Source organism: Pseudonaja textilis, chromosome 4, assembly GCF_049901715.1.
Source record: "Pseudonaja textilis isolate UNSWEBS1 chromosome 4, rPseTex1.2, whole genome shotgun sequence".
In the NCBI taxonomy this organism is placed as follows: Eukaryota; Metazoa; Chordata; class Lepidosauria; order Squamata; family Elapidae; genus Pseudonaja; species Pseudonaja textilis.
This window is the reverse complement of record NC_141993.1, coordinates 7,687,595-7,710,049: the sequence shown is the minus strand read 5'-3', so window position 1 is coordinate 7,710,049 and position 22,455 is coordinate 7,687,595. Positions and strand designations below refer to the sequence as shown.

Genomic DNA, 22,455 nt, shown 5'->3' with positions numbered 1-22,455 from the left:
CCTATTTGAGCAGCAGGTTGAACTAGAACAGGGGCGTCAAACTTGCATTGTTATGGCGTCGTCACATGACATATCGCAATTTTTCCCCCTTCACTAAACCAGGCATGGGCATGGTCAGCGCATTATGTATCTGGCCCACCGGCCGCGAGTTTGACAGCCCTGGACTAGAAGATCCGTAAGATCCCTCACAACTCTGTTATTCTGTTATCTCTTAATTATTTATGTGTCTGCTCAGATATAGAGGTTAAAGCAGTAAATCTATGCATCCCATGATTCCCATCCCCTGTTGTCCTGCCTTCTTGTGCTTTGGAAAATAAGTTGACCCCCTCTTCTCTGTGGCAGCCCCTCAAATATTGGAAAGCTGCTATCCTGTCTCCCCTGGTTCTTCTCTTCACTAGACTAGCCAGGCCCAGTTCCTGCAACCGTTCTTCCTATGTTTGAGCCTCCAGCCCCCTAATGATCTTAGTTGCTCTTTTCTGCACTCTTTCTAGAGTCTCAACATCTTTCTTTATATTGTGGTGACCAAAGCTGGATGCAGTATTCTAACTGTGGTTTTACTGGAAGCTGCACTGCTTTTCAATGTCTAAACTTCAACAAATGAGAAATATAAGTAGTGTTGCCAAATGAGATAAATCCCAGAAAACAAAGTATAAACTTCATCCCAATTCTCTGTTCGTATTTGTTTTCAAAGTACATTAACTTCCTGGAATTGGTCAATATTTTCTTTTGGGAATTCTCTTTTGTCAGATGAACAAAAAAAAAAAAATGTCAGAGATGGAGCCAAATTATTCCATTTCCTATCTTTTCAGGCATTGACAATCCATTAATATTCTATAAAGTTATTACAATTCACAGGAAGTTGTTGAACAACAGGAACTGTTGAACAAGAGGACATTTATAATGCATTCTTCTTTTAAGATTGAATTTATATAGCTATGCACAACTAGTAGATCCACTAGAGAGGAAGAAATCATTGTTTTATGTATGGATAATGGATAGATAATACATAACTATATCCTTTATTGTAGGAATGATATTTGTGGGGAAGTAATTATGCAATATTTCCTTCAGAAAGTACAGTAATATGAGTTCTGCTGTTATTATATTCATAAACTGTTTATGACGTACAATAAATTTTATATGTTTCCCAAAAGTCTGTTTGCCTTATTCTTTCCCTACTGCCTTGAAAAAAAAAAAAAAAACCTGGGAGAACTAGCAGAAGAGAAACATGTCATTCACTTAGCCCTTCCCTTCCCTTTCCATCCCTTCCCTTCCCTTATTCTCCTTCCCCTTCTTTTCTCCCCTTTCCTTCCTTTTTCTTCCCTCATGTCCCCTTTCCTTTCCTCTCCTCTCCCTTCCCTTCCCTTCCTTCACTTCCTGAAACTCTACATCAGTGATGGCTAACCTATGACACGCGTGTCACTCGTGACACGCTGAGGCACTTTGACTGACATGCCTGTTGGTGTGGGGAAAACCTGCACATTTAGAGGCTGCCTGTGCTCTGCTCCAATCCCTGCTCCCTGCTTGTTGCGTGGAGGCGTGGTGTCACCGCTGCCGCAAGATCTTTGCAGCAGAGAACCAGTCTTAACCGCCATAAACTGAGGTTTGTCAGTTTCATTACCTCAGGAACGCTACAGGAGGAAAGGAGATCCATGAGGTTCACAGCCCTATAAGGTGGCCTTCCGATCCCCACATCCTGCACCTGCAGCCCTGAGACCAGGGAGACGAGTTTCACAGCCCTGTGTGATCACCCCAGCCCAGTCTGTCATAAACCAAATTACTGATATTTCTTGAAGTAACACACGACCCGAGGAAGGCTACACTTTTTCCCAATTTTTGACACACCAAGCTGAAAAGGTTAGCCATCACTGCTCTACATTGTCTTTCTGCTTCTGTGGCCCTTCTAGGCCAGGTGTCTTTCAAATGTGCTCCATCACCTTGGAAACATGTCTGCTTGGAAAGGTAATATGCACACGTGTGCAGTCGCATGTGTTTCAGAAAGACTAATGGACAGAGGTTGACTAATCTCACTCCTCAAAGTACATAGAATAATTGGCTACAAGATTCCTTGGGGGGGGGGGGTCTTCTAGTCCACCCCCCTGCTCAAACAGGAGACCCTCCACCATTCCAGACAAATGGCTGTCCAGTCTCTTCTTGAAAGCCTCCAGTTCCAAAGTAAGCCATTGCAATGATAATTGTTCTCATTGGAGGAAATGTCTTCTTCTGTCTAGGCTGGAATTCTCCTTGATAATTTGCCATCTGTTATGTCTATGGGGATTCTCAGTCATCCAGCTCATGGTTGCCCCAAAGGTGGTTTTCAAAAGGCAACTGGACTTTCTGTTTTGTTTTGGTTTTTCTTGAAAACATTTCAATTCTTATCCAAGGAGCTTCTTTGGTTCATCCAAGAACTGAAGAAACTTCTTGGATAAGATCCAAAAACTGAAGAAGCTTCTCAGATGAGAAGTGAAAAATGTTTTCAAGGAAGGAAAAAACCCCAAGGAAATCCAGTTTGCCTTTTGAAAAGCACCTTTGGGACATTCATCCATTACTTCTTATCCTGTCCTCAGGTGTTTTGGAGAACAAGTTGATCCCCTCCTCTCTGTGACTGGCCCTCAAAGCAAGAAGACAGCTATCATTTCACCCTTAGTCCTTCTCTTCCTTAGATTAGACACTTTGCAGTTCCCATAATAGTTCGTAATACACTTTAGTCTCCAGACTCCTAGTCATCTTTGTTGCACTTCTCTGCACTCTTTCTAGGGTCTCAACATCTTTTTTTGTATTGTGGTAAGCAGAACTGGGTGCAGTACACCCAAGTGGGGTCTCACCAATGCATGTGTGTGAGTGTGGTGTGTGTGTCATTCCTCATCTCAATGTGGGTTCGGGCAAACCCTTCAAGTAGTTTGTTCAGAAGAGACAGAAAAGTGAATTAGAATTAGAATTCTTTATTGGCCAAATGTGATTAGACATAAGGAATTTGTCTCTGGTACATAAGCTCTCAGTGTACATACAACAATAATGATAGACCATTATCATAGTCATTGTAAAAATACATTCATCATAAAACATTAGATACAACACTGAGTCATGGATGCTAAATAAGCAATCAGGTTAAAGAGCTTCCATCAAATTTGCAGGTTCCCTGATGAAAACATTTGAGGAAGACAATGTTGTAACTTATTAAAGGTAAAGATTCCCCTTGCACCTACATGCTAGTCGTTTCTGGCTCTAGGGGGCAGTGCTCATCTCCGTTACAAAGCCGAAGAGCCAGCGCTGTCCGAAGACGTCTCTGTGGTCATGTGGCCGGCAGGACTGAACGCCGAAGGCACACGGAACGCTGTTCCCTTCCCACCAAAGGGGTCCCTATTTTTCTACTTGCATTTTTTTTACATGCTTTCAAACTGCTAGGTTGGCAGAAGCTGGGACAAGTAACGGGAGCTCACTCCGCTATGCAGCGCTAGGGATTTGAACCACCAAACTGCCGACCATTCTGATCGACAAGCTCAGCATCTTAGCCACCACCTTGTAACTTATTACAATTTAAGTATAAATTAAGTTACAAATTTAAGTGCAACTTAAATAAAGTTACAATTGTAACTTATTACAATTTACAAAAAAAACCCCTCCCCCTCCCCTCCCCCCCAAGAAAACAGGTATGGAACGGGTTATATACTTACTCGCAAGCCGAAGTAGAGCAGGAAGAACACATTGAAAGCCATGTCTATCTGCAATGTGAAATCTTTGTAGAAATTCTGGCAAGACTCTATTGGTCTATTTAAGAAAAAGAAAAGAAAAGAACAGAGTTATTTGGAGGAAGGAAACCAGCATAGGGGGAAAAAGAAGGTAAAAATTAAGATTTAGGTGGCTCCAGCCCTGTCAGTCTTCAGGAAAATATATATAAAAATATATCTTGGTGTTTCCCACAGGTATTTTGGACAGCATAATCGATCAGCAGAGAAGTCTCCAAACTTGGCAACTTTAAGACTTGAGGACTTGGAGAATTCTAGGAGTTGAAGTCCACAAGTCTTAAAGTTGCCAAGTTTGGGGAGCCCTGATCTATAATCTGTATCTATATTTATCTATCTCATCTATATCTAAAGATTAGCACATCTGTTAGGAATAGATGGTGCGACGTATGAGCTCTGGAGGCGTATTGTTGGTTATGTTTGTTTATGGATTCCTTTAGCGGATATTATACTCTCTGCAATATTATTTTTTCCCTGGGTTTGCAATCGATGCGGCTAATCCTCGACTTACAACCATGGCTGAGCCCAGAATTTATGTCACACAGCAAGACCTTTTGTAAAGTGAGCTTTGCTCCCATTTTACGACCTATCTTACCACCTGTTGTGAAGCGAATCACTCCAGGGGTTAAGTTAGGAATGTGGTTTGTTTTCCCTGTCAATTTTGCTCCTTGGAAGGTCATCGGAGGGAAACTGCGACCGTCATAAAACACGAGCCAGCTGCCAAGCATCCGAATTTTGATCACATGAACGTTGGTATGCTGCAACGGTCGTAAGAGTGAAAAAAAAAAAGGTCATATGTCACTTTTTCCCAGTGACGCTGTAACTTGGAACGGTCAGTAAATGAAATGTTGTAAGTTGAGGAATATCTGTATATGCTGCCTGGAGCCATTATTACACAATGTAGGCAGCTATATCAATCTCATAAATAAAGCCTGTTGACCACTGACATTATCTAGATCAGGGGTCTTCAAACTTGACAGCTTGCCAAGTTTGAAGACTCTTGATTTAGAAATTCAGCCCACCCAGACAATCTTTGTAGAGAGGTCACCTCCTCCCTCACAAGCCATTACTCCAAATACCTTCTCAAGGAGCTAACTAGAGCAGGGGTCTTCAAACTTGACAGCTTTAAGACTTGTGGACTTCAACTCCCAGAATTCCTCCTTCAGTCATGTTAGCTCAGGAATTCTGGGAGTTGAAGTCCACAAGTCTTAAACTTGCCATGTTTGAAGACCCTTGCTCTAGATAATTCAGTCTTTGCTATTTTGGGTCTAGCTACCCAGTTTCTCAAAGGCCCAGAAGCATTGGTCCTCACATTGTCCTTTGAGTACCTTTGAGTAGATGAAAACATTGGATACTCTTATTATTCACATCTTCAGTCAACAGCGGAAAGAGAGAAAACATGCAGGCGCTTTAAAGGAAGGATGAGCAAGAGAGAACTCAACCCCACATTAACCCTTAAAGAACTGACTTCTTTCTACAAAACATTTAAAGACACGTATCAAGATTACAACTTGGCTAGCCCCCCAAAATTTTGTGCAACAGCTTAATCTTCCAGGAAAAGATCAAACCTTCCACCCTCTGTGATGGGAACTTTCCAAGCTAGTTCTGCTATTGAAGAGCTTACAAGAATAAGCTGGACAGATTTTTTTCCCCTCAATATTTGGCCATTTTAGGGAATTTATACAAGCTTTTCTTAATTTTTCAGCCTGCTGTTAATGATCTAATCTTGCCTTTTTGACAAATAATGTCAGTGTAAGTCTAGTGCATTTTGATTCTTCCTTTGACCACGTACTAAAGGAAGGTGTCACAGAAGAATATTCTCCCAGTGAGAAACCTGGGAGAAATTCTATAGGAAACTGGATCGATACCAAGGTTGAAAGAAATAAAGAGAATCTCTTTGCCAAGAAAATAACACAGAACAAAAGTCCTAAAATTAGAAGCAGGACTCTAAGGGTTAATTTTCACATGCAGATTAAATTATTATTTTTTCCTCCTCCTTTTCTCAAGCAGTCATTGCAAATGCATTTTTTTTTTCTTGAAGAATCCAGGCATACTGTATTCGGTTTAGCATCCTGTATACAAAGTGGCGCCATGCTCTATTTCAATATACCAGCTTGCATCGCTTTTTAAAAAGTGATTTATTTGTGAGAGTCCTGTGAAATGCTTGAGAAGACGACAGACGACATCCTTGAGATAAAACAACACATCCCAATATTTTGTACAAATTGTCACTCAATTGGCCATAAACATTTAAGTGGTCACCATTTATGCTTTGTGGTGCATACAAATCAGTTAATATTGGGATGAAAAGAAAATCAAGACAACAGCATGAAGCGCACTAAGAAATTGCAAGATTTGATGTCAACAAATAAATCACAGAGTCTCATTCCGGTTAGTTCTGGAAATTTGTGGTTAAACTCATTGGCAAGCAAAATTCTATGCATTCTAGTAACTTGTAGGCAATGAGGGGATTAGCTACACATGCAGTCTTGTGGACTTGTAAACAGCTCAATCAGTTCTAACAGTAGCATGCCCTTTCTTAAATTCAGGCATTTCATGAGCAGGAAACATTTCCCTGATGGATAAGGACCAAAGATAGTTTGTTTGTTTGTTTGTTTGTCAATCGCATACAAGATAATAGGTATAAATATAAACATGAGTAACAATACAGGAAATAGGTATGAATAAATGGGGACAATAGGACAGGGATGGTAGGCACGATGGTGCCCTTATACACGTCCCTTTCAGACCTCTTAGGGATGGGGTGAGGTCAATAGTGGATAGTTTGAGGTTAAAGGAGTGGGGGTTTTGAGGATGGAACCTCTAACCCCTACTTATTTGTCTCACCATTGCATGAAACTTTTTAACTCACCCTCCCATAACTTCTCCACAATGTCTTATTATCAAGAAAGAGATATAAAAATATGCATTGGGAAAGAATCTGGGGAAAAGACAGAAAAGTGAAGGAGGCTATTTGTAGCTCACCTATGATCAGATCCTCCAAGGCTAACTGGAAGTCATGGATCTGAAAAAGGGATAATTGTGCTGTGCTAGTTCTCATTTTGTTTTTGTAAAGGACACGAGGGAAACATTATTATTATTCATACATCTATTTTTTTAAGTTTCCTTGCATGGTAGCTAACATAGGTTTCCCTAGATATTTAGCGAGGTGCCACGGCGTCAATTCCAGCTCCTGGTGTAAACATAGACCAATGCTGTCCCAAAGGTGCTTTTTTCAAGAGGCAACTGGACTTCCTTATTTTTCTTTGAAGACGTTTTGCTTCTCACCCAAGAAGCTTCTTCAGTTCTGACTGGATGGTGAGGAGTGGAAGGAGAGACAACATAGGAGAACAAACCCAGGAGGACAAGATTCAGGAGTCCACCTGCATTTAAAAGAGAAAGACCACTCTTTTGAAGACAGCAAAGTCCACATTTTGGACAGACAGGATTACTGGTTTGAAAGAAGGGTCAAAGAGGCCATCTAGGTCAAAATTGAACAGTCCTCCCTCAACAAAGTGTGACACAGACAAACCTCCAAGCGGCCTCAATGGCCCCTCTAAAAGGATGCAAATGAATAGCGGTCTGCAAGGAATATGAATCCTTCTATTCCCCACTATCCTGTCAGAGCTGAAGAAGCTCCTTGGATGAGAAGTGAAATGTCTTCAAAAAAAACCCCAGAAAGTCCAGTTGCCTCTTGAAAAAGCATGTTTGAGACAAACATGACCTGGATGACTAAGAATCTCCATAGACATGGCCCAACACTTATCATGCTGATCTTAGTTGGGATTACCATTCTATCCTTTACAGAGAAGTTACAGCCAAAGGTTGTACATATGCCAAGTATCAGCTGAACAGTTGAATCACACATCAAGTAGACATCATGAAACTAACTGATGAAAGTGAATAGGGTAGTTCATTCACCCTGGGTATCCTGTTACAGCGTTCAATTGTTCAAACTGAAAAATACTCAGAAATATTTTGTTACCCTACTTATTGTTGTCATACACTTTGAAGCTACTGTACAATGTGTGTGTGTGTGTGTGTGTGTGTAATTCTGGGCTATAATATTCTATTGTGTATAAATAAATAAATCCATTTCATAAATCCATTCTACCCCTTTTAAAAGATTGTGAAAAACTGCCTGGTATTTAATTGTGCATTTGGGATAAAAGTAAACATTCAGAAGAATTTTGTGTCTTCACTCAACATCCATTGAATTTTATTTAATTATTCCTTCAACATCCATATTTGTAGGCATGCAGAAAACATTACTCATCATTGACTTTGGGGTCATGCTGTATTGGGTTCATTGACTGATCCTTTCATAATGATCACGTCTTTCCTAAAGTCACCAAGCGTTTAAATTCAAGGAATCAAATTACATTAAAGTGTACTTTTCACAATGTGTAACCTGAACAATCTGGAACTGAACACACTCAAAACCGTAGAAATGGTGGTCAACTTTAGAAGAAACCCTCCTATACTACCACCTCTTACAATACTAGACAACACAGTATCAACAGTAGAAACCTTCAAATTTCTAGGTTCTATTATACCACATGACCTAAAATGGACACCTAACATCAAAAACGTCATCAAAAAAGCACAACAAAGAATGTTCTTTCTGCGCCAACCCAGAAAGCTCAAACTGCCCAAGGAGCTGCTGATCCAGTTCTACAGAGGAATCATTGAATCTGTCATCTGCACCTCTATAACTGTCTGGTTTGGTTCTGCAACTCAACAAGACAGACACAAACTTCAGAGGATAATTAGGACTGAAGAAAAAACAATTTACTACCAACCTGCCTTCCATTGAGGACCTGTATAGTGCACGAGTCAAAAAGAGGGCTGTGAAAATATTGACAGACCCTTCACATCCTGGACATAAACTATTCCAATTCCTTCCCTCAAAACAATGCTATAGAACACAGCACACCAGAACAACTAGACACAAGGACAGTTTTTTTCTGCATGCCATCACTCTACTGAACAACTAATTCACTCAACACTGTCCAACTATTTACAAAGTCTGCACTACTATTACCATTAATCTTCTCAACACTCCTTATCACCCATCCTCTCCCACTTGTGACTGTATGACTATAACTTTGTCACTTGTATCCTTACGATCTATACTGACTGTTTCCCAGAATGATTTGATTGCTTATTGTACCCTATGACTATCATTAAGTGTTGTACCTGATGATTCTTGATTCTTGATGAATGTATTTTCTTTTATGTACAATGAGAGCATTTGCACCAAGACAAATTCCTTGTGTGTCCAATCACACTTGCCCAATAAAAAAGAATGCTAATTCTAATAAAAGCCAATTTAAAACAAATGATTATTTTGCAGGTCTGCCAAACTATTAAAAGAACAACCATACTGCCTACAACTGGGTTCATTCTAATTGCAGACAGCAGGTACATAATTAGTTGCCAATAATTTCTTCCTTCCCAGCTATAAGCTTTCTTGAAAGTAATTAACAATGAATTGGAGAAGATAAGAAGATGTAAATTAACGATTCAATTAACTATTACAAAATGTGCTGACTTGACAACCTCTTCCATGGAAGTTTAAATAAAACATTATAATGATCTCGGAAGATGAAAGAGATCAACCGTAAAAGTAAAGCTAAAAGAATCTGTATAATACTCTCAATATATTATATGAAATACAATTAAGATTAAAAATTAATCATCCATTATTATTATTTTTTTGCCGTACAGAAGCCTGAAACTTCAAAATGTATTTAGTTGTGTCCTAAAAAATGTGGTTCAGGTGTAGAAAAGTCTGCCAGATCCAATACAGATATAATGTTGAAGATCTAAAGTCATCTGGAAGATGATAAACAGGTATATAATTGGCTATTACAAACATAAAGTTTAAAAATGCTTTGATTTATAGATTTCATTTTATCCCATTATTTCTGGCTTGAGATTTATATTACCATGGAGCAATAATAAATGGCATCCTCATACATACAGACTTTTAGAGAAAACATTTTCCTAAAAATATAACTCCATAAATCTGTTTGAAAATAGATACCAGCAAATTTGCTCTTAAATCAAACCTAAGTTACAGACAAAGTAAACTATACTAGTGTTTCTGTAGCTTAGCTACAGCCATTCACTATTCTAAAATTTTAATTAAAACCAAAGTAGACGGCACACAGCTCAAATTTACCATGTATAAAGCAATTTCACGACATTCCTTAATAATCTTTTAAACAATTGAAGTAATTTGAAAAGAAGATTCCAATCTAACTGTCAACTAAAAATACTTCTTTGGTCTTTTTACTTGCCGGCAGAAAGGGAGTGTGGAAAGTAGGGCATTCCTTAAATGCTTCAGATAATTGCTAGGCAGCCGAAGCTTCTGGTGCGCAAGATTATTATTGGAGAGCATGATTGATGACTCTTGGCTATGGATGTGTCCCATTGGAGAATATACATCCAGGAGGTGGGGGAAGACCAGGATCAAGGGTGAAATGAATGATGTGTCTTAGAGTCGGCTGCACCCAGGTAACACCAACATGTTCACTCCTAATAAATGTTTTTTTTTTTTAAACTCTGAGAGATGCAGCTAGAGACTTATGATTCGAATTGGGGTGGATTGTTGGAGCCCTGACACTAAACATAGGATTGAGAAGACAGAAGATGTAGCTAGCAAGGTTAAATGTCAACCCTTGTTCAAGAAATTCAATTGCTTTAGGCCAAGTTTTTCAATCACTTCCATGCCCTCCAAACCAGCGTTTGATGCTAATTGTACAATTGCACAATCAGCATAATTCCTTAAGCCAAATCAGCCCTTACACACACACACACACACACACACACACACAAGCCCTTACACACACACACGCACACACACGCACACACACACACACAGGGGAATACATTGATAGCACAATAAGCAGTGACAGCACCTGTATTTTATTTACTTACTTACTTACTTGCTTACTTACTTATTTACTTATTTATTTATTTTGGTTTGATATTTTGCAAGAGTCCTTTGCAAAAAAATTTTTTTTTAAAAAAAGAGTTTTCTAAAAGGTTAAAGCAGCCTAGCAACCAAAAACAGCCCTGAAAATCCTGTTGAGAATTATGAGGGGGCATGGTATACCACATCATTCATTTTGAAATGTGGTTTTCTTTTTAAAGTCTACACTCATGGTTGTAGGCTTCATCAACAATTTGAATTGAGCAAGGAGGTGACGGAATTTCTAAATGGTGTCTATAAACAAATATTCCAAACTAGAAGCTTAAGCTTCCCTAACAGAAGAGATGATTCTGGAACGATCCACAACTCTTCATTCCCAATTCAAAACAAGAGAAAATAAATGAGCAGACTACCTATCCATGAGGAAGTACTCTGAAACCCCCCAAGCTATCTATAATGTTTTTCCATACGTACATTCCCTCTAATGAGGAAAAGAGAAAAAATAAATAAACACAAGCCCATCCCAATTCCCTCGATTTGGGTCACAGTATTCCCAGAATAGATCCAAAAATTTGTCAAGGACCAAAATTACATCTATCCAGTTTCTTCTGCATTTTAATATATAGGCAGTGTACACTTTTCTGGCTGTGGGCAAATATATTTAAGCAGTTGTTATGAAGTGATAATGGTGAAGCCGGTGGGCCACCATTCTCCTTTGAGGACCCGAAAGCAAAATATGTTGGCAGCTAAATTCAGCAGAAGACTGGTTTAGGTGAAGGGACCTTCTAACAAAATAAGAGGAGGCCTGCACATTCTGTTATGCTTCGTCACTGCAATTTTTAAAAAAAGTTTTGGGTTATAACAAAAATATTATTGAATATCAGGTTTTATCTGATTTGCAGGTCCAAAGCTATACGTAATGATAAATTGATTGCAGGCACTGTTTGATGAACTATCTGCCTTTCTCCTAAATGCAATTCTTTGATACATTTTCTGTCTGGGTGAAAAACAATAGAACTAGAAATATCACTTCTTAAACACAGATGGACAAAATATGATGAACAAAAGGGTGCAGAATTTATTTTGGACTGGTACAAAAAGCTTGCACAAAAAATAGACACAAGTTACTTGAAATTAAGTCTCTCTAACTGTATACACAATCGACTAAATCCCTTTAAAGGGATGGAATTAATTCACCAGATGGTAGATTGGTAGCATAAAGCTCGCAAGTCAAAGTGATGGATCTGTATATATATTTCAGAATTGAATTCTATAAAGATAAATAACTAGCAAATTTGAAGAATATATCTTGATGACCTCTTACCGATGTAGTGCCCAAGGCTGGGTCACAAACTAGATTAATACTTTTTAAATACATTTCATCTTCTTGACAGTTAATGTATTATTATGTCTAAAAAGGTTTTGAAGATGGCACAAATAACTCAGTTCCAGCAAAAAAAAAGGTTATTGAATACCAGGTTCTATATAATTTGCAGGTCCAAAATTGCGCATAGTGATAAATTGGCTCCAGGCACTGCTTGATGAACTATCAGCCTCACACATAAATGTGATTCTTTGATGAATTTTCAGTCTGGATGATAAAGTGCAAAGGTTTCCAAATGTTTTAAGCTAGTGGTCACATTTAGAAGATTGGCACAGGGGCTCTGACCAAATGGCTGCCAGTCATTTAATGGACAGTCTTCTAAATCACCCATTTATCAGGGGCAAATTTCTGTGAGACAGGATATTCTGCACCTTTTCATCGTACCATTATTTTCACACCACCTATGCCCGTCACCTGGCTCCAGACGGATTAATTTCTAAACCAAGCATTAGGTTGTATCCAGTTTGTCTACTATTATGAGTCTTCTCTGACCAGTAGCAGCCAGGTGGCATTGGGTATATTCTGGATATTGGTTTTAGATCATTACTTCTGGACTTTGTGCTCGAAGTGGTGAAATAAAGGACACTTATCATCATCTTCTTTTAATGACCCCATAATCCCTTGCAGGGTGGAGTCTGGGCAAATGAATGGAGCAAGTATTTTAATGGCCGGATGCCCTTCCTGTCACCAATGTGGAGTTTTGTTCAGCAGATATATTCTCAGTGTGCCCAGAGAGAGAAATATCTGCCTCTACCTGGGATCGAACTCACAGCCTCCGGATTGTGAGGCCAGAGCTCCACCTCTAGGCCCCCACACCACTCTCCATTATTATATAAAAGTAAAAATGTTGAGGTTTCATGTTATTATCTCATTATCTTATCCAAAGGAGTTGGAAGTTGATGGGGTTTTTTTTTCTTTTTCTCCTCTCCTCTACACTTTTCTCTCCTCCCCTTTTCCTCCCCTATTTTGCCTCCATCTTTCTTTATATTTTTGTATTTAACACTTTGTTAAAATTAATTTTTAAAAATTGAATCACGCACCTTTCCTTGTAACAACCCGCACTGATAGAGGAGAAATGATAAAACGTTGATATTGTTCTTTTTTTTTTTTTGACCTTTGGGATGTGTTCCTTTCCAAAGAATAGGATGGGAAGTCCCAGCTTCTCAGTAAGACACGTGGATAGAAAGGTGCCAGTTAAGCAAACTTCTGAGCTCCAGAGCATGTCTAAAAATGCTGTACCCAGCCCTAGAGAGAAGCATCCTTGATTGTGGTGCCAAATCCAATCTGCCTTTTTATTTTTTTACAGATAATCAGAGTTGGAAGGGACCTTGTAGGTCATCTAGTCCAACCCCCCCGCCCAAGCAGGAGACCTTACACCATTTCTGACAAACGGTCTTCCTGAAAGTCTCAAGGGATGACGCTTCCACAACTTCTGTAGACAACTTCTGTTCCATTGGCTGATAGTTCTCACTGACAGAAAATTTATCCTTATTTCCAAGTTGAATCTCTCTTTGTTCAGTTTCCATCCATTGTTTCTTGTCTGGTCTTTGGGTGCTTTGGGAAATAGCTTGACCCTCTTCCTCCTCTCTGTGGCAGCCCCTCAAATATTGGAAGACTACTAACCTGTCTCCCCTGGTCCTTCTCTTCACTAGACTAGCCATGCCCAATTCCTGTAACCATTCCTCATATGTTTTAAGCCTCCAGTCCCCTAATCATCTTGGTTGCTCTTCTCTGCACTCTTTCTAGAGTCTCAACATCTTTTTTATGGTGTGGTGACCAAAACTGGATGCAGTACTTAGGTGTGGTCTTACTAAGGCTTTATAGAGTGGTATTAGTACTTCCCTTGATCTTGATTGTATCCTTCTGTTAATACAACTTAGGATTGCATTGGCTTTTTTGGCTCCAATGCACATTGTTGGCTCATATTTAGCTGGTTGTCCACTAAGACTCCAAGATCCCTCTCACAGTTCCTGCTATTGAGCCTGGTTTCACCCAGTCTATATGTGTCCTTTTGATTTTTCTTGCCTAAATGTAGGACTTTACTTTTCTCTACATTGAATTTCATTTTGTTAGATTGTTGCCTTCTTTTCACCTTCTTTTCACCTTTTCACCATAAATTCTGATTGTTTTAATCATTTTATTGCAAATCACTTAGAATAATTAGGTTAAAGGGGTCTATTTGAAACTGCTAACTTGCTTTTTATAGGCAGTTTGGAGGTGGTTGCTGTTGTTGTGGGGTACAATGCCCTTGGTTGTTCGTCTTCTCTTCTTTTTTCCTATTCGTTTGTAGGTTGCATATTTGCATTTTATGGTTATTAAATCATTTTATATGATGCGTTTCCGACAGATTAAAGGATAGATGTGTTTAGATCAGCCATGAATGCTTCCACCAGCCTCCATCAAAAGTAAAAGGCCAAGATGTTTTTTCTTTGTACTTTTACAATCAGGTCTATTTACATAAATTTCACTTTCACGCTCAAGATGGCAGTAAAATGCTCTCATCATTCAAAAACAAATTTCTTTCCCCATTTCCTTCCTATCAGTCACGGAATTCTAGAGAATAGCAATCAATCTCAAAAGAAAATCAGTCATATTATATTTTGTATATAGACAAAAGCCTTGGAGGAAGGGAGGAAGGAAGGAAGGAAGGAAGGAAACCCCCAGTTTAAAGGGAGTTCACAATCTGTTAAAACTGACTGGTGGCAGGACACAGGTAAGAGCTTCAAGTTCTGATAAATTTGGCCTCCTCTGGTTTTTAAAGTCTATTTCGACAAATACATTTCAAAACAGAACGTTAATGGAGAACATTTTGGGATTAATGTGAAATGTAGGAACCTGTAGTAGAAGAGTAGGCAGAACTAGACGATGGAATTAAAGGCATCATCAGCTTAGAATCATTATGTTGCCATAAATGATTCAAGTCCCTCTTGAATTCTGTTGACCCTCCTATGGCTTCTATTTAGCACTGAACTTTAGATAACTGACTAGATTTTTGTCTATAGACTTGAGCAATAAATCCTTTTTGAATTGCACCTTATCATATAGTCCTGATCCCTTATTCTTAACACTGGTACACCACAGGGTTGTGTGTTGAGTCCTTTACTCTATACTGTTTATGTGCATGACTGCATTCCCACTCATACCACTAATACTATAATTAAATTTGCAGATGGTACAACAATGGTGGGACTCATCTCTGGTGGGGATTAGACTGCCTATTGGTTGCCTTTGTGCTTTCATGGTGTGGAGACAATAACATGGTCCTTAACATCAATAAGACCAAGGAGCTTATAGTGCATTATAGAAGGAATAGATCAGATATCAAGCCCTTGTTTATCAATGGAGACCGAGTGAAGCAAGTGGCCAGTTTTAAGTTTCTGGGTGTTACCATAAAAGAGGTCCTGACCTGGGGTGCCCATATTGCAGCCCTGCTAAAAAGGGCCCAGCAGAGATTACACAACCTGAGACTTCTCAGGAAACAACAACTGAATGAAAAACTGCTGGTGACGTTCTACTGCTGCACCACAGAGAGTATCTTAACTTACTGCAACCTCTGTATGGTTTGCCAATTGCACAGGGACAGATAGGACAGCACTCCAGAGGGTTAATGTCATTGCCAGAAGATCATGGGTTGCCCTCTCCCCTCTTTAGAAGAGCTTTATAGGTCCCGCTGCCTTAAGAAAGTTCAAAACATTCTCAAAGATCTATCTCATCCTGGGAACACTTTTTTTTTTGAACTATTACCATCTGGCAGGTGGTACAGGACAATAAAAACAAGAACAAATAGACTGAAAAACAGCTTCTATCTCAGGGAAGTAACTCTATTGAATTCTCCTGTATAGTGCAATATTAATGCAATATCAAGGATTTCAATTCAATTGTACAGAATGCAAAGGATGTCTGTGTTTTGTTTTGTTTTTATAGTTATAATGTACACTGAAGATGGCATTTAATTTTGTTGTACAAGGTGCAATGACAATAAAATAAACTACATTAACTACTACAACTTTTGTACCTAATACAACCATTCTAAACACATTTGCTAGGTACTGCCGAAAGACAGAACTTTGTGGGATTTATTTCTAACAATATTAGTTTAATTAACTTTATTGTCATTGCACCTCGTACAACGAAATCAAACACCATCTTCAGTGCACATCATGACCATGACCATGAAAATAACACAAACACACATCCTTCACCTTTCACACATTGAACCGGAAACCCCCAACACCACACCAACGCTGCACTATACAGCAGAAAGTGTTGGAATAAATAAATTAATAATTAATTGGGCACAATATTGTGTAATTCATTTTCAGGTCCAAAGCTTATATTTTCCTTTTCCCCAAAATGTGGAAATGTATACATTTGGAACTGCAGTGCTGAAATTAACTGTCTAACTGCTTTGCTTTGCTTTGTTTTAAATTCAAGGTGAAAGGAAGGAAGGAAGGAAGGAAGGAAGGAAGGAAGGAAGGAAGGAAGGAAGGAAGGAAGGAAGGAAGGAAGGAAGGAAGGAAGGAAGGAAGGAAAAAAGGAAGAAGTATACTTCCAAGCCTCTGTAGCAAAAGTTCTTCTGCTTTAAATGCTGACCTAACTATTCACTTAACCAGTAAGTTAATATTGATAAAAACGTAACTGGTAAATTATTAGTACCTTATCTTATACCTTTCATTGTTAATGGTGTAAGAGACCAAGGCATCATTGTAGTAGTAGTAGTAGTAATAGTAGTAGTAGTAGAAGTAGTAGTAGATACCTAGGATGCTGGCAGCAACCCCTATCAACCATCAGCATGAACAAATGATATTTATGATATTATTATCTTTTTTATTAATTTAAATGTTTAGTTGACTTGAGTTTCATGATTAATGAATAAGAAATGATGATGATGATGATGATGATGATGATGATGATGATGATGATGATACAAACTTCAGGTGTGGAGGGTTGTAGTTGTTATAAACCAGGAGAAAGGAAAAGAGACATAAAGAGTTTGAGATGTGATCTCTAGCATTCAACATTTTTCTCGTGGGATCTGAGTCTACATTTTTTTTTTCAGCTCTTTTTCATTCTCTCAGTTTAAGGGAAAAGCACTTTCATCCGTTCTCTTCCTTCTTATCACTGTCCCTCAAAAATTCCACACACATTTGGTCTCTGGCTTGAGCAAATTCTGCACTTGGAAGAAATATTTAAAGTGTTTTTATGGAGGTATATAATGGAGAAAAACAAGCTTTCACCCCGAACAACTTGTGTGCCTTGTCTCTTCCATCTTAAGTTGCATTTAAGAGCTAAAGCTTCAAATGAAGGCAAATAACCTGGTGTGGCAACGTTATTTTCAATCTTGGATAATTATGCATGCCCTCCTCTCTATAAATATGCCCGAACGATGAACTGCATCCACCAGTTTTTCTGGCAATGTCACAAACGTTGCTTGCCTTCTTCTATGATGACTTTGACGTCCCAATCTAACCAACATCCCTTAAAATTATCTTGCGGTTCCCGAATCAAATACTGCTTACTTTCTGAAAGCAATCAGTCACCTAAGGATTGTCCCCTGCTGAGACCTTCACAATACAGTCAATAATTCTGATTTTTAAAGCATCAAGCAAAACTGGACTAAAGAGGTCATCCAGTCAAGATAGCATCTGAACTGTTCTCATGTATTCAAAATATTACAGTTCCGTGTTTTTATTATTATTATTATTCATGCATTTAATGCTTTGATTGCATTCAGCGTTCTGGTTGTTAGGAGAAGCATGCACCAAGCATTAGAAGAGCAGTTGGTTGATACTGGTAACCAGGAGACCCAACATATGAAGTTGCATCATGCGGTGAAGCTAATCCTTGGGTCTGGGTGCCATGCAGGAAGGGAAGGAGGCAGGGGAACAAAACCTACATCAGTGAGTCTGTGGAACGGCTCCTAGGTAAGAGTTGACATGAGAGAGGGGGTTATTTCAGTAACACAGACAGAGGCTGTAGAAATATATCACACATAGCAATAAAGCAGACTTCATTTTGTTGTTTTCTTTTCTTTCTTTCTTTCTTTCTTTCTTTCTTGGAACTTTTTACTGCATTATCCAGGGCAAAAAAAAAAAAAAAAAAGGCAAAGCAGACATAGACAAAGTACATTCGTTTTCAAATTAACTGGCTCCATTTTGAAATAGTTTCAACCCTTTGCCGAGTCCCTGAAAGTTGTGGATTTCACCCACCCTGGAGCATGTCATTTTGGCCAACGTCAATGCTTACTGGCCTGAATCAAAGCAAAATATGCTCTCGGACTTCCCTTTACCCTCTTTCTTGCAGGAATATCATCATTATTAAGGACTCCGATCAATCGTAAATGAGATTGCCCAATTGACTCTCTTGTTTTGATGTCCCTGCTGGCTATCGAGTCCAGAAAGAGGGGGATTTAAACTGGCAGTTTTTGCGTATCATTTCATAAGGAGAGAGTCGAGAGCAACCGAACAGGATTGTTTGCGTTGGGGTTGTAGCAGAATAAAAAGAAAATTAAAAATAAAACAAAAGCAAACTCTGCCTGCATTCAGGATAGCACGGAAGGAATTTGGAATGTGATTGTGTGTGCGTTTGTGGGTCTATGTGTGTCATATAGGTGAAGCATTCGAAGTCTTCTACCATTTTGCCCAACAGAAAAACTTAATCAAAACCTATAAAGGGATGATCAAAATAGTGACTAGGGATGTATAGGTGGCTAAACCCAACATTTGGTTTAACCGCAGTTTGTGAAAGAAGCCAGGTTCACGTAACATACTATGCCAGAACAAAACCAAATTATTTTCTAGGCTACCCTACAAATCCACGATGGCCATTCCATAAAGAGGGAGAAGCAATCAAAGACCACCCAGAACCGTTTGCATTTATCAAACCCTTTGTTTTTGTTTTTTCCTGGAGGTTGAAAGACGTGATTAAAAACAAACAATATTTCCCATAAGCCCCAGCTAATGGCAAGGGATTGTGAGAATTGTAGTCGAATGGCTCTGGAGAGCACAATCTTTGAAGCATTCCCCCCCCCCCCCGCCCCAATTAACTGAGAGACATCCCCAAACTATTAAACCTTCGGAAATTAATTTCCTGTTACTAAAATATGCCATTCTGTGTTGTTGGAAATTAGCCCACGCCATAAAATATGTGATTGCTCCATTTTTCTTCCTGTTTTGCCAACGTTGCTTACAAGAGTTTACATTCATTTTATCCAAACAATAAACCCCCTGACTGGGTCTCCCCGTGCCTAGACCAACAGCTTAAGAATCAAGGAAGTTCTAAACCAGAGAGAAAGAAAATTTAAAAGACTTGCTATCTTTCTCTTTTTAGCAGAAACTCACTTTTTCCTGTACATTTTGAGCCAAGAGTAAATGTTCAAAAAGCAGGTAGAATATAAAAGAAAAAGGAGTAGCTGACACTCAACAACTGTTACAAACTACTTGGGTTCTGGCTTTACCATCTATTAAGTCCTTCAGAAAAAACACAGTAGTTAAGAATCTGGAAAGCTATCATCTCTGGGATATTAGCTGTAGTTGGCTTGCATAGGTATATCCGTCTCATTTTTCAAGTATTCTTGAAAGCATGTAGTGCTAAGTTAGGCCTTGCTGAACAAGCCCTAGCAGGATTATGCTATGCATGGATGACAAAACTGCAGAGATGCACACATCATATTAACTTTGGTGGCTCCACCATGGAACCACAGCTATCATATACCCTTGGCTGAAGATTGGTATCTAGGTTGGTATCTAAGATTGGTATCTAGATTGGTATCTTGGCTGAAGATTTGTATCTTCTACCAGGAGATGATGGTCTCCTTCCACCAAATGCACATTTTGGGGAAGGATGCACAAATGGAGAGAAGAAAGGAAGGATCTATGACAATTCACCATGGCCAACTTGATGCGACCAAATCACTGCGAGACAACTCGCCACAGGGCAAGACTCCAACTCATATCCAAGAAATAATGGAATGGAATCATTAAAGAAAGGATGCAAAAGGAGGGACAGAATGAAATGTGAATGGCAAAAAACTGAAAAAAAAAGTATTTATTTGAAATAATTAAACAGAATTGTTAAAATGTCCCGCAGCAAGTTGTCCCGTGGTGAATTAGATGTGGTGTGTTGTCCTGCAGTGAGTTGGCTGTCATGAGTTGGCCATGGTGAATAATCCCATTCTGGGAAGGAAAACAGATCAGCCAAACCAACTCTGTTCCTCAATGGTGTGGCAGAAGTGGCAATTCTCACATTCCATCATATTAAATCAATACTAAACCTTTTGCATCTTCTACCTCTAACACTTCCATATCATGAGTTTGTTACAAGACTCACACAGACATACTATTTTTAAAAAAAGGTTGGTTATGGTTCTAACTCAACACGTTGTTTTCTAGAGGGAAAGAAGCGGAAAATCAAATGAAGGGATTGGAGAATCTAAAATTTTGCCCCCAGGCCACAATCATCAGCTGTTTTAAGCTGAATATTAATTATAAAGTGCTGTCTTCAACTATTAGGCAACAGAGAAGCCGGGATGGAATATACATTCAGTAGATTCAATAAAGCAGAAAGCTCTAGCAAGCGCAATTGGTTGAGGTTCTCCCAATAGAAGAGAATACATAATAATCTCAGGTTGAACTGGGGGGTCATTGGTACTCTCTGAGCTTGCTTGCTTGTTTGCTTGCAGACATTTCATTACCCAGCTAAGGAACATCATCCGTGCCAGTGACTGTGAGGGTTTGCTTTCTGTTTATATACAGTAATTTGGACTTTTATAGTGTAAGAATGGTAACAGTTACTATATAGGACATAAAGGCAGAATACTAACAGAGTGCATCATGAAAACCAAGTAACAGTCAGAAAATAAGGTGAAAAGTTCTTAATCTCACAAAATATGGAGGGATTCAACCATAGTTTCAACTGGGAAACTGTCGGCATCCTAAGCAGAGATAAATCCAAAAATGTTACAGAATTCCTGGAAGCTTGCCATTGAAACAACTCAGACACATAGAGATAAACCACATTTACACACCACTTAAAAGGGAGAGTAAAAAGCTAAGAAGAAATTAGAAAGACCAGAAGACATCTTCTTCAGCAACCAACATCCAGATAAGCAGGGATTACCACCAGACAAACAATCAAGCAGAAAACTGTACTTTAATCAAGGAACTATGAAGGGGGAAAAGCATACCCCCACCAATAGTGGCAGGGAACAGATCCCATGTTGTACTTGCACTGAGAATGTTACCAGTTGGGTAATAAAACAACTTCAAGCAAACAACCAAGTTCGGAGACCACCAAGGATTCATGGTTAAGACTGTGAAATACAAGTAGCTATGCACCTTAGAAGTCAGATTTGCAAACTTCTAAGAATTACAAGCCAAGGGGGCATAATGTTCATGATGGATGTAATCACCAATCACACATTATAACGTAAACTATATGTATTATTACAGGCAAGCACATATTGCATTAAGGATTTTAAGAAGTCAACTAACTACCTTCTAAGCCCCTTGTACAACTGTTCCTCCTGTCAGGGAATCTGTCAGGGAATCAGGATTTGACCCAATTTTAAACCCAAATTTTCCACTGTCGTCTTCTCTCCCAACACCAAATTCTGTCCCACTCCGGGTTGTTCTGCTAATGGACAGTGAGGATTCTCAGCCATTTTACATGATTTCTTTCCCCATATTTCACAGTGTCAGGAAGGCTAAAAAAAGAATGCATATTCAACAGAGGGCATCCAGTTAACCAGTAATAAACCATGAGTCATTAAACAAAACCTTCTTGTTCAGACAGCTGGAATTTGAATTGAGTAAATGAAAAATGTTTCCCCAGGATTAAATTTGCCAGAGAAGATATCTATCAAAACGAAGAGAATGTATAAGTGACACCCAGGATTCTACATTCTGTATCTCCAAAACATCCAGTTTGATGCATGGGCGGATCATATGCAAGTACCAAAACACTCGACGCTTTGGACAGAGTAATATTTTTTTTTTTTTTGCAAAAGGAAAAAGAAACAGGTTTAATTTATTCAAATTCAAGCACTTTATTTCAGAATGCCTTTGTTGCCGTGAACATTTCATGGGTTCTGCTGGAATCACCTGAGAATCTTATGAGCAACCCAGGTCTATAGCAATTTGGTGAGACTGAGAATAATGGTTTACCTTCAGAATGATCACTGAGCTTTACTTGCCTTGGTATAATTCAATGCTAGAGAAATGTTGTCAGTATGCTGAACAGCTCAGAGACCATTTCATAGCAAGCAGTTGCCATTGCCTTGCTAAGAATATTAGGTAGTTTACAAAAATATAGTAGAGTAGCGTAGGGTAGGGTAGGGTGGGGTAAGGTACAACAGAACAGAACAGAATATGGAATGGAATGGAATAAAA

General features: G+C 38.9%; 1 protein-coding gene across 12 annotated transcripts in view; it reads right to left on the bottom strand.

Annotated features, from left to right (window-relative positions):
• Nucleotides 1–22,455, bottom strand: part of KCNMA1 (potassium calcium-activated channel subfamily M alpha 1) — a 504,709-nt gene that overhangs the window by 223,258 nt on the left and 258,996 nt on the right. For all 12 annotated transcript variants that reach the window (XM_087933804.1, XM_087933806.1, XM_087933813.1 and 9 more), the window contains exon 4: nt 3,675–3,768. In XM_087933804.1, the coding sequence (XP_087789930.1) occupies nt 3,675–3,768 (94 nt within the window). The remainder of the gene's footprint in view (nt 1–3,674; nt 3,769–22,455) is intronic.